The sequence below is a fragment of the Pteropus alecto genome, unplaced genomic scaffold (genome assembly GCF_000325575.1).
Source record: "Pteropus alecto unplaced genomic scaffold, ASM32557v1 scaffold121, whole genome shotgun sequence".
Classification (NCBI taxonomy): domain Eukaryota; kingdom Metazoa; phylum Chordata; class Mammalia; order Chiroptera; family Pteropodidae; genus Pteropus; species Pteropus alecto.
This window is the reverse complement of record NW_006434369.1, coordinates 8016417-8030357: the sequence shown is the minus strand read 5'-3', so window position 1 is coordinate 8030357 and position 13941 is coordinate 8016417. Positions and strand designations below refer to the sequence as shown.

The 13941-nt window shown below is 31.4% G+C and overlaps 1 protein-coding gene across 1 annotated transcript in view; it reads right to left on the bottom strand.

Moving 5' to 3' along the window:
• The window catches only part of RANBP9 (RAN binding protein 9), an 80043-nt gene that overhangs the window by 20064 nt on the left and 46038 nt on the right, over window positions 1–13941 (bottom strand). The window contains exons 4-6 of the mRNA XM_006909253.3: window positions 13020–13187; window positions 8315–8337; window positions 983–1167 (exon numbers count right to left, since the gene is read on the bottom strand). Of these exons, the coding sequence (XP_006909315.1) occupies window positions 983–1167; window positions 8315–8337; window positions 13020–13187 (376 nt within the window). The remainder of the gene's footprint in view (window positions 1–982; window positions 1168–8314; window positions 8338–13019; window positions 13188–13941) is intronic.

Genomic DNA, 13941 nt, shown 5'->3' with positions numbered 1-13941 from the left:
AAAAAAAAAAAATTGAAAAATTTTAGTAAAGGATTAGTGGAGATAGAGGCTATTCATCTTATAGTACTTTTATTGACACCCATTGTGTGCTCTGCTGCTGCCCATCCTCCATCACTGTTATTACTGGATCCTAAGTATTTATCTGCATTTAGGAATCCTAACTCCATATTCACTGTTCATTGGTCTTCATTCCCTTATGTCCTCCTAGATGTCTAATAACAGCACACGCAAGTAAATGGCATTAAAAATAATTAGATTTTTAAAAATTTCTTAAGCTAGAAGCTTTTGGTCATACTTTTTTATTTAGAATAAAGGCAATTACAACCTTCCTGAATCTGTATGATATATATTTAGCAAAAAAAAGATCTTAAAAAGCAAAAAAAAAAAAGGTCGATATTATTCTTAGAAGGTAACTCATTCTCTGGAAAAATTTAGCCAAATCCTGAAGGTGAAATGTTCATATTGAGTCTATATTCCAGTATATAAACTATACCATTATTCTGATGCTTATTCTTAATTCTTTTTCCCCATAAATATTTCAACCACTGCTAAACAGCACAGTCAGGGTCACGTCCAAAAACAAGATCCTGAATTATACAATCTAAATTATCTTTCTGCATTTATCTTTTGCATTGGTACTATTAACAGCTGAATCATGTAACCTATGGAAATCATTAAACCCTATTACTAAGGATAGCAAATTAATTACCCTAACCTGTGATCTAGTGTCACTTTATTTTCTCTATCAAATTAATCAGTCAGACTAAAATATAATTCTGTATGTGCGTCACTAAATCAAACATTATTTTTAATTGTTTATATAAAGTGAGTTACTTTTAAAACATTAAAATGTAATCGATACATTAAGATTAGGATATAAATTAGTAGATTAAAAGGCTTTGACAAATATTCTTTTGTACCAAAAGAATAAAATGTTTTATAAAAATTTTCTTTTGAATAATGCAAATTCAAATTGACTTACTTTTGTATCATGGTCTGCCATTCTCCTTCTCGATCTCCAATAGGAAACCGGTCTATCTGTGCCTGTATTTTGGTTCTCCACTCCCGCATGTAGTCTTCTATATCAAATACAAAAGGATGTTGCCCAAAATTGGCATCCACGACTTCTCCTGGTGTCTGGAGCCCAACAGTAGGATACAAATTTGGCTGTAAGATAACACATTTCACTAAGTATCTATCCCTTTTATGTTAAAAGACTTATTCATTCTTTCAAATGCTACCTTTAAAGTAAAAGAAGTACAAGTTTACTTCATGAATATTTTAAAATCTCAATCCAAAACTAGTAGAGAAAGACTAAAGCAAATGATCTAAAATACAATGTATGTAAGTTGAAAAATATCACATGTAACCTAATCATCAAGAAGAAATAGGAAACAACTTAAGCTACCTACTTTATTTAGAGACCATGTGAAAAATATACTAATAAATGAAGACACAATTCTTGCTCTTAAGAATATGCCATATTGTAGCTACAGAGATTCAAGTAAAAACACATAACTCAGGTTTATCCTTACTTATACATGATATATGTGATACATTTCTAGAAACTGCATGTGTCTAAGCTAGTTATCATAGAACTACAATCCTAACTGGGCATGTATTATTTTAAGTTTACTAATTTCACTTATCTGTACATTTGGGATGCCTTTAAAAAAGGGATGGTTATAATTATAAGCAAAACACAATGTCATTAAGAGTGGGGATTCTCTATATAAAAATGAAAGACTCAAATGTACACATTTCAGGAGAGGAAAAGGATGGATTTAAATATTCAAATTTATAAAGAAATGCATTTAGATATATTCCAAGATTCTGAGGCTAAACAATCAAGTTTAACAACTTCAACTACACAAAAAATACTGGAGTTCTTTTGGCTCTAATGCTAATTGTTACATTTAAAGGGGGAATGAGTTACTGAATGCCTACTAAATGTCAGGGTTTAATCATCATAATAGTTCTGTGAAATAATTATTATTTGCATTACAAAAAATATAGAAATTGAGGATTGGGGTAGGGGGAGAGGTGGGACTGAAACAGATCCCACCAATTCTAAGCTCAGTTTTTCTTCCTGGAACACCAATTCCTACTTCATGTTCATTCTCTGTATTTATGCCTTATTTCTTTGCTTTAATGGTTATCACAAGTGTTTTCAGTACAAAATTAGGTAAAGATGAAGAGAGAATAAATTGTGTGTAAATTAAGATGATTAAATAGATTTTACAGCAAAAAGCTAAGAGGATGTATTTTTAAAAAACTGGTAAAAACCAAGCAACCAAAATCAGACACAAAAAGAGTAGTACTATGATAAAATATTGAGAAATCCATTTGCACTGGATTAGGGAAAAAATGATAATGCAATGTACCTAAATGCATTGATTCTTAATAATCAACAAAACTAGCAAGTTAATAGAATTTTAAGCCAAAGACAAGTGAGATACTTATTACAATACCTCCTCATTTCACCAATGAGAAAAGTGAGACCTGAAGAGTTTAAGGGATTTATCCAAAAACACACAGCTTGTCAATGATAAAGGAAAAAACTCATGTCTCAATACTTCTAGCACAGTATACTTCCCAGTAAAATCTATTACAAAACACTGACATACTTTAAAATAACTCACATCAACATGATAAAAGAAAATCAACATTCATGAATATTCTGATAAAAATGTGCTATAAAAAGTTTAAGACTTCCCTGTGACAAGATATGTCATACCGTAAACATCAAGATAAACGGACTTTTATTTTTTCTTTTTATTTTTTTAATTAATTATATTTTTTAATTGAAGAAATGATTTAAATTCCCCCCCTCCATCTACCTTATCCTACCCCTCTCCCTTTTGTTAACCACTAGTCCATTATCCGTGTCCATGAGTCTCTGTCCTGTTCATTTGTTGCTTTTAGGTTTATATTCCATATATAAGTGATATCATGTGATTTTCAACTTTTTCTGTCTGGCTTATTTCGCTTAGCATGATTATTTCAAGGTCCATCCACGTTGTTGCAAATGGCAGTATTTCACCTCTACTTATGGCTGAGACAAATGGACTTTTAGGACCAAAATCTGCCACACATGTAAGAAAGGATCATTATTCCAAATATAAAAATTATTCTCACAACAAAGGAGGACAAAGATTACTAGTCAGTTAAAATATAAAGAGACACTTAACCTCACTCAATAAAAAATTAAGAAGAATGTCCATTTACAGGTGGTATTACATACCATATTCATTGAAGATCAGACTCCAATTATAAGATATGCCATTAGTCTATGTCTACAACAAAATCAGTGCCCATAAACTCAAAAGAAAATAGATTCTAAGTTGTATCTTTATTTCATATATGTTAAAATATGGAAAATGTGCATATTCGAATTGTGGAAGTACATCATACAATAAGATATAAAAACAAGCAAAAAAAAAGAGTAAAAAATGTGTATACAAAGATGTCCAATACATATTACTTAATGAAGAAATCAAGCTATAGAATAGTGCATAAACTATGATCCCATCTTTTCTGTAAGCATTTAAATAATAGATATACTGGCTAACCAAAGTTTAAAAACAGATCTGGAAGGAAATACACTCAACTTAACACAGTCATCATATCTAAAGAGGCTGGGATTTCTGTATTTATAACATTTCTAATATTTGAATATTTAGCACTGTATATTACTTCAATATATTATACATGTTTATAATATATGTTATAAATATACATTTGAATATATAACATCATATATTATAATCCTATATATAACACTATATACATATACATATAAAACACTATATATCACTATATAATCAGAAAGTGATAAAAAACTGAAAATGAAAAAGTCAGTTGGAGTTCAGTGAAAAGTAACTATAATTTTCATATCACTCAACCTTAAAACTGAAAAAATTGAGGGAAAGGGATTAAGGACATAACTGGCTAACCTATATTAATAAATATAACAAAATTTTAAACTTACTAGATTATATATATTTCTAAAAGTAGAATATAATAATGCAGTGGTTTATAGTTTAGTCATAGAGTTACACAGCTATAACCATTATCTAATTTTACAACATTTTCATCACTCCAATAGCAATACCTGTCCTCCTCCCCCAAATCACTGTAACCTCTGACAGCCACCAATCTAGTTTGACTCTACAGATATGCCTATTCTGGACATTTTGCATAAACATAATTATACAATATATGGTCTTTTGTGACTGGTTTCTTTAATTTAGCATAATGTTTTCAAGGTTCATCCATGTTGTAGCATGTATCTAGATTACTGGTTTATGTAAAACAATGTTTCCCAGGAAACTGTTTCTCTCACACATACACATAAAAATCACTCCTGTCTATGCAGAATTAGACAAAAGGAAAAATAATTTAAGACTCCATGAAGAGAAAAATATATCTCATTTCTATTACCCTGTTAAAAAAACAAAGACAGATATTAAAATACTATTTAAAAGCTAAATATACACAATAAACTCCTATTCTCAATAGCATAGTTTCATTCTTTTATATTTAAAAGATTTTTTCTACGAAAATGAAAGCAAATAATGTATCTATAAAAACTAGATTTCAAATCAGCCTAAGGAACTAGAAAGCAGCATGAGACTAGCTTCTATAACAAAAGGAATTTCTGAATCTCAAACTGAATTAGTCAGTTTGTAGATGGACATTTCTCAAACTGGTGAGGTGAGCTGGGGAAGAAAGATTATTCTGAAGAAGATCTAAGATTTTCAAAGATGTATAATACTCGATGTTCCATAATAGGTATAACAGAGTCTAGGTAAACTTTTTTGTTCTGTAAATATACTCTCTACCAGGATTTAATGCTACAACTGCAGAGTGAGAGATCACAAGTATAGAATGTGGTTCCTTTAAGACTAACTTTTTCCTTCCTTTTTAAGTAGAAGAATAATATGCTGCATGTGAAAGTCCCAGAAGGTCTCACAGTCATAAAAATAAAGAGTTCTGAGAACTAATATATTAAAAGGAAACATAACCACCAGCATAACCACCACTTTACCCACTGTTAGAAAGCTGAATATCACCATTGGTTAACTAAAGACAAGGCAAAATATAACTGGTGATTCTAAAATAGGACAAAAAATAATTAGAAGGTAACAAAAACAGTCAACATGTCTATAACTAGCTAAGCCTAGTTATGATCACTACTATCTACCAATGAGGAACAAAAATGAACAAAAAATCTGCTCGCTCTGATAAGATGGTTTTACTTGCTTAGTGCCACAGAAAGAGAAAACAAAAAAGTTACTAAGCCCTTTAACCAATTCCAAATGAAGTCTTACCAAAGCCTCTGCAATGGCTCCAAACCACATTAACCCATCTACCAGCATCTGCACTCATACGTCACTACCCTCCCCCACCTTCACCACAGATGCTCTTCTCTAAAGCATATCCCTTTCCACTTACACAATTACTTCCCCAGTTGTCTACTCAAAGGTATGATCACTTTGTTACTTTTCCTCATCAGCAAACAAACATCCTGCTAAATTTAATAAATCTATTGTCCCCAATTCCACTACCAGCTACTACATCCCATTTCTTTACTCCCACTATGGTCGAAATTCTCCAAAGCTATCCATCCGCTATAATTTCCCTCTTCCTCTACTCCTTTTTCAGTCAGGATTTCTCCATCACTCTGCTGAAACTTTCTTGAAAAGGTCACCAGTGACCTCCACTCTGCTAAATTCACTGGTTGATTCTCAGTCCTTATCTTCCGTGATGTACCACAGTTGACAGAGTTGATTACTCCTTCCTTCTTGATATATTTCCTTCGTGTGACTTTGAGGACACCCAATTCTTAGTCTTCCTCTTATCTCACTGATTGCTCCTTCTCAATTTCTCTATGCACGTTCCTTCTCTTTTCCCAAAAATGGCATGAGCCGGAACTCTGCCTTGGTCCATTTCTCTTCTCTGCCCTTCATTGATCTCATCCAGTCTCATGACTCTTCTTACTTAACACCAAAAATGCCAATGACTCCCAAATTTTAATTTTAACCCTAATCACTCTTTTGAATTTCAGGCTTGTATAGCCAACTGCATATTTGACAACGTGATTTAATTTATCCAAAATTAAACTCCAAATCTCTCCCATCGAAACTTGCTCGATGTACATAGGGCCCCTGTATTGGTAAGTGGCATCTCTAGTCTATATCTATTCTTCCAGTTCCTTGGGCCAAAAATCTTTAAATCAGATCCTCTTTCTCACAGTTTCACATCCAATTCATCAGAAAATTCTTTTGGTTCTCAGCTGGGTTTTTTAAAAAAATATCTTATTTGTTTGTCTGGTTTGTTGTTTATTTAAACTTTTTAATCGATCTGGAACTTACTCTTGTTTAAGATAAAAATCCTAAGATTATATCTCTTTTTTCAAAAAGATAAAAACTTGTACCATCACCACTTATTAAACAGTGCTTCTTGGTGAGTAATTTTAATCTGTAGACTCTGAATATTCTTTGGCTTAGAAGTTGTTTTCTATTATAACTTTAATTCTTCTGTTTTTCTTAAATTTTCTTCAAGAGTATTAACAATCAACAGATTGGATGTCTATTCCTGCCTCTGAGTCTCCTGTCATCTCAAAACATCTCTGAAACTGGAAAATGTCTTATAATCAATGGCACCTTACACCCAGCCAGGCAGCTGTCAGGATGCAACTGTCACTGCCTACACAGGTATGAATTTGTTAAAGAATGAGCTCACTAAAAACTCTGGAACTTGATTATTTTTCCTGGTGAAACATCTGGATAACTGCAACCCCTAATACATTTTAGTAAATGAGCCAACTGAGAAAGGAATATCAGAGTCTATTTTGGTTATTGTCAAAAAAACCTTTGGTTAATAACTTCCAACAGTATTAAAGAAAGTGATAGCACCAAAACCTGCACAATGCAATCAGGAGTTTGAAGAAAATGCCAGACATAATGGAGAACTCTTAAGAAATGTTCTTGATGGCACAGAAGACAACATCATGTAGAAAACTATAAACATCAACTCTAAAAGAAGTAGTTTAAAAGGCTGGACTCTGAACATGAAGAAGTTTGAGGAACACCTTAATTTATAATGCTTATTTCATCATTTTTAGGTGTGCAATAAGTGACATTGATTAATATTGATATTTAAATACCCTGAGATCACTAGGTAAATGTAAAATAAAAATTCTAAGTGATAAGAAAGCACTATCATAGTTTGGTAGTCCCCACCCCTCCTAGTGCTATATGTGATGCATATTACAATTAATAGAGCCACTTCTCATACCTCTAGTGACGTGGGTCATGGTTAACTCTTGCGTGAATTTCTACAATAGCCCCCCCCTCAGTTCTGCTTGCCTCTACCCTTACTCCGCACTACTGTCAATTTTTCAACCCAGCAACCAGTGATCCTTAAAAACTAAAGTCATATCATGATAACTAAAACTCTGCAATGCCTTTGTATTATGCACAGAGTAAATGCCAAGGTCCTTACAATGGTCTTCAGGGTCTAGATGATACAGCTCCCCTACCTCCATCAATAGCTCTGACTCTTCTCCTACTACCCTCTGCCTTCTTCATGTTTCTCTACCTGACTTCAAACACGCCAGAAATGCTCCTGCTTTAGTATGGTTCCCCTAACTGTTCCCTTTGCCTGGAACATTCTTGATCTACATATCCGTTTAATTAACTCTCTCACTTCTTCAAAAGTCTCTGCTCCAGTCTTACGTTAGCAAAGGTGAGCAAACTGCACAGGACGTGTTCTGCGTTTGGTACTCCCATGCTCTATTTTTTCTTTCTTTGAAAAGTACTCAAAACTTTTAAAAATGTTATAATTTACTTATTTTTAATGTAGTTTATTTTCTAACTTCCCAGCTTAAATACTCCGAGAGGAGAGAAACCTTTACCTGTTTTCTTGAATGATGTATCCATGCACAGAACCTGCCACACACACTGAATAAATGACTAGAACTACCGTACAATCACTTGCAGAAAAGTACAGCGATATCAAAGAAACATTTCAAATAGATGCAGAGTGACATTAAAAAGTGTATTTTAATAATCAATTCTTATTTATTTTTTAGCTACAACAAAGTTCCCTTGTGCAATGGTGTCCAGTGCAATTTGGAGTTTAATTTCCGAAGGTCTACACCAACAGTGCCTAGAGAAAGATCTCTATTCTCCATATGGCATGTAAACTTAATGTCAATAAGAATGCATTCTAAACATGCTTAGTATTAGTTTCTTCATACTTCATTTAATTAAAAATGCAAAACTGCTTTAAAAAATAAATGTCTTACCGGTAGGTCTGTGAAGGCAATACCTAAAAAAAAAAAAAAAAAAAAAAAAAAAAAAAAAAAAAAAAAAAAAAAAAAAAAAAAAAAAAAAAAAAAAAAAAAAAAAAAAAAAAAAAAAAAAAAAAAAAAAAAAAAAAAAAAAAAAAAAAAAAAAAAAAAAAAAAAAAGTGGCATTAACAGCTGTTTTTCAAAGGCAGACTATGGTGACATGCTAAATTTCTAACGAAAATGAAGGAAAAGAATGGCAAAAGCAGAAAAGGAAAAAATTAAAAATCTAAATATGAAATAACAAGAGTAATTTTTTTCCTCAATAACACTAACAGGTCTGAGTAAATGCTGATCCGTTTTTTAAGATCATCATCCTTATTAGTCACATACCAATTTATTTTTGGACTACTTTTATTGTCTCCAGCATTTCTGAAATGATTTTAGATATATCTTCAAAGCCACGTTAGGAACTATATAAGAAAACTGGTTACAAAATAGTCACATTTGATTCTTGACCGATACTCAAAGTGCTTTATCCAGCCTTATCATTTAATCGTCCTCACCTAGATTTAACTTTTAAATAATTTCAGGGGGCAGAAAAAGATTTTTGTTATTAAAAAAAATAAAAAAGTAAACAATGGAATATATAGTATTTTTGTTTCTTAAAAAATTAAAATTTCTTATAAAAGTACATTCTTGAATAACTTTCCACTACTCTGGAGAAAAAAAAAATTCCTTGTTCAAAGTGCAAAAATTTACACAGTTGAGAATTTCTCTTGACTGTCTTTTGACAGTAATTTCAACAGTTATGTTCCAAATGCACTTGAAAAATGTTAATGTTATTGGAATAAGTCTACTGGCATTCCATAGTAATGATTTAATAATCTCCCTGCAAATATTAAAATATATTACTTAGCTGAAAATAAGATAATAAATAAACCAAATATTTCTACAGGACCTCATTCCCATGTTTAAAAAGATCAGAGTTCTAGAATAATGGCAGGAGGTGGTGTTGATGAGTCAGTTAATCTCAAATCTTCCAGTATAAACGCACTTTAAAACAAAACAAAAAAACCACACCAGCGCTACCCGTACAGTGTCAACCACCATCTAAATGAGAGGGCATTTCCGTTATTTATCTTTAAGGTCTCTTCCTACTTGAGATTCTATGGCTCTATATCTGTGCTATACCATTAGAAGACTATCTTTATTTATTAAAGTAATAAAATTAAAAGACAAAGTGACTATAAATCTCTATTAAACATGCTTTTAAATAAATATGTAAAAATAATGCTTTGTCGTTAAAGCCCTTTTATAAAACTAGTAAATTCATGCTGGCTTGTCAAAAGACAAGAAAAGTTGGAGGTCCCCCTGCCCTCAACTCCAGTAAAATATTTTGATTACTTTTAACCTCATTAATAAATATACAGCAAAGTGACTGTGAGCCAAATAAATATGAAACATTTATTCTAAAAAATTCAAAAAACCAAAAAAGATACAGAAAACAATAAAAAATAAAATATTTGAATAAAATATTACCATACATATCTTTACTGTTTTTCCTAACATAACAGCCTAATCAATTATTTTCCTCAAATTTTTTTTTGAGGAAAAAGATTTTACAACAAAGTTTTTGTTTTTTTTTTACAACAAAGATTGCCTAAATTTATATTGTTTTAGCAAAAATTCTTTTGTCATTACTGAAATCTTCACTCTTTACCAAAAACTCTAAGGAAAATTCCAACTTAATTTTATAGATTAATATTTTTACCACTGCCAAATATAGCTACCACAGCCTATACATATTCAGACTACAAAAAGATGCCACTTTATCAAGTTGGTATAATTAGCTAAATTCATAGAAAATATTTTATATATCTAATTTCCTGATTTGTCAAGAAGCTTTTTGAAAAGTGACCTTCAACTGATAAATGATATTCAATGAAACGAAGTCAAAAAATTTCAAATTAAGTTAACCTAGATACTGAAATCCTTCTCCTTTAATTATTTCTTAAATAAAAATCTTTCCATTTTGCCTTATATGGTAAAAAATATATATTTTTTGAAAACCTAAGTCAAACTAAAGATGTATCAGCTTTGGGGTAAAAATTTTCCATTTTGGGAAGTAACAAAGGAACAGTAACTGAATAAATAAATAACATTTTATCTTCTGGGTGCTAGAATCTGGACTAGAGGTAAGCACACTCCTCCTGTAAAGGGTCAGAGAATAAAGATTTCCTGCTTTCTAAGCCATATGGTCTCTGGGACAACTACTTCAATCTGCCATAGTAGCAGAAAGCAGCCATACACAGTGCGTAAAACTGGATGTGGCTGCATTCCAACAAAACTTTAGTTAAAAAACCAACAGGAGACTAATTTGGCCCATGGTGACCTCTGTTCTAAATGAATAATTTTGCTCGCCAATGTTTTACCACTACATCCCTGGCACCTAGCTCAGAGTCTGGCAAACAATGACAATAAACAACATTTAGTGAGTACTCACAATGTGCCAGGCAGTCCCCTAAGAACTGCATATGCATCATTTCAATTTACTTTAACAACCTTAATAAGGTAGATATTCTAGTGATCCCATTTCACAAACTGAGTCACAGAAATGTTAAGTAACTTGCATAAGGTCACATGACCTAATCAGGAAACAAATCCAGGAAAATAAAGAACCCCTACCGCCTATGTGCTTAATATTTAATTTATGAATAAATAATGCCAAATGTTTTAAACTTACTTAAAATTAGAATGTAATTCCATCATTAGGTACCGTTTTCTTTAAAAAATCTCCCATTTTAAAAATAGTTTTCTTATTCAAGAGAAAATTTCAATTTAAATGTCTAAAAATCTAATAGTAAAAACATAAAAAAATCACATCACCTATGATTTTCCCAGCTCCCAAAATAAAATTCCTTCTCTGGAATAAAGTTTAAAAAACTGTAAAAAGACTAATCTGGGTTTTAAAAACACGTCTTTTGAATTTTTGAACCAAAAGTCATACCTAAAAGAAGATTCCTCCTAGTGGAAGATCTTAAATATCTTAAGTAGCCAAGCCAGCTAAGACTATCCCAGTTAACTGCTTTGATAAGTCAAAGCTAGAATAGTAACAACAAATAAACTGAAGGTGCTGTATCCTTCTAGAAACCAGTTAGCCACAACAATCAAATTACAAATATACATATAATTTGCATGGCATCCTTAACATTCTTGTACCATTAAGAATACAGTTGACCCTTGAACAAAGTGGGGGTTAGGGGTGCTGACATCTGTGCAGTAGAAAATCCACATATAACTTTTGACTCCCCAAAAGCCTAACTACTAATAATTGCCTACTGTTGACCAGAAGCCTTTCTAATAACATAAACTCTATTAACACATATTTTGTAAGTTATATATATATACACATATATATGTATATATATTCTGTATTCTTACAATAAAGCTAGATAAAAGAATATGTTATTAAGAAAATCATAAGGAAGAGAAAATATTTACAGTACTGTACATATTTATTTTAAAAAATCCACATATAAGTGGACCCATGCAGTTCAAAACTGTGTTGTTCAAGGGTCAATCCTTTGTGGACTTGGGACATCCTTTAAGTCAGATAACACATGACTTCACAATCAATATTAATAATCAGAAGAAAATGTTTTAAGCCAAATATAAAGAAGACACTAACTTTATATTAAGACTATGTTGAGACACTAAGAATAACTATTACCAATGAGCCAGAAATTTAGAATTTTCTACCATAAAATGAGAAAAGTTTTTGTGTCATATTAAAGACCATCTATTACATGTGTAGCATACTATTCGCAGTCTAATTTACAAATACTATTTATAAGCAAACTGAAATTTCTGCTTTCTGGCATTAGTTTTTGCCTGTTTTCACTTTTATCTCATCAGAAATAATTTGCTATGAATCAGGACATTTCAAACAGTAAAAGTAATGTGAAGCCTTTTTATTTTTAAAGCATCCATCTTGCTATCCTTTGTATTTTCCGTAATATAAAAAACAAAAACTAAAAAAACTTCTAAGAAAAGTATACCAACCATATACAATTTTAAATTTCAAATATTATGAGTGCACATTTAACTAAAAACCTTAATTTTCTATTAGTCTTACAATGAATAGGTATCTTTATGTTTTCATAAATCTATGTATTTCTTATTAGTCACCTGTCTTTTATTCTTGGAAGTTTTGCTGTTATTTGCTTGTTTTAATTGCACTCCCTTTTGCAGAACTTATGGTCACCAGCCTTTATCCATCTTTGTTACAGGCATTGCCTTTTAGTGTGTCAGTGCCCTTCACTTGGTTGGTACCATCAAGCTTTCCCTGCCTTATTACTCTCATGCTGCACTAAAAACTGACAGCCCTTTTTTTCTTAGCACTGTTACCTAGAGAACTGAATCATACTGTGAAGGACTTTATTTAAAGCAAAGCAGAAAACACTTAGCATTTCTATTACTAGAATAAATATCTGAGCATGGGAATTACTTCTACAGTCATTCCTATACATGTGATACAACATAGCCTTCACAGAGTACAAATTTTCATCATTTCCTCAACTTCCACCTGGAAGGAACAAAGAAATAATTTCCAAAGGCATTTATTTATAATGGAGAATTACATAATAAATATGACTACCATGCTGTAAGTACAATAATCACAACATTTGGTTATTTTACATGCAATACATTATCTTAGTACCTAAACTATGTCCATTCTTGGTGTAGAAGCAGGTATTGTTGATAAGGTTAACACAACAGCCAATGACATCACCAGTCGTAAAAGTTGGTCCATAAGGTTGTCCCGTTCCAGAAGAACAAAATGAATGTCCATCATCCCCATGATAACCATATGAATGTTTATCCCAGCCTAAAGAGAAAGTTCCAGTATATTTACAGTGAAAAGTAAGGTTCCTCTGTACTAGAGATAGTCACTTAGATCATGACAAATAAGAATAGTACAACAGATAATAAAGATAAAATTCCCAAATGTACATTTAAATTTTCAACAATTACACTACACAATTTCTGTATTACAACACTATTTACAACATTAAGGAAAATAAATTCAGCACACAGAACACTAAAACATGTATTAAATAGAGAGGACTCCTACCAGGAAAAAAAAAACATAGCAAGACACATTTTCCATGTACATTTCCTTCGCTAATAGACCAAAGGAATTTTGCTTTTGATTTGGTTTACAAACACACACATACACACACACACATACAGTTTAATATAAAATAGATTGCACTATTTTGCTTTCTATTTTCAAAAAGTTTCCTCCAAAATTAATTTTTAATATTAGTAAACAGAATATCAGAAAATATAATTCAAGAATTACTTCCATTTGATTAATGGTTTTGAGAAACAGTTCTGCCATCTCAATTTACACCTTCTTTAGTTTACTTTTAACATCAGTCTACATTCCCAGAATATTAAACAACTGAAAATGAGTTAAAAGCCAAGCATGTGTTGGGTAACAAACAGAACCAACCACATTAAAACATTTAAAGTAGTTGATATGACTATGTACTGGAAGTTAAAAATCCAAAAAAAAAAAAAAAAAAAAAAAAAGGCAAACAAAAAAAAAAAAACAAAAAAACATGGGAAAAAAGATA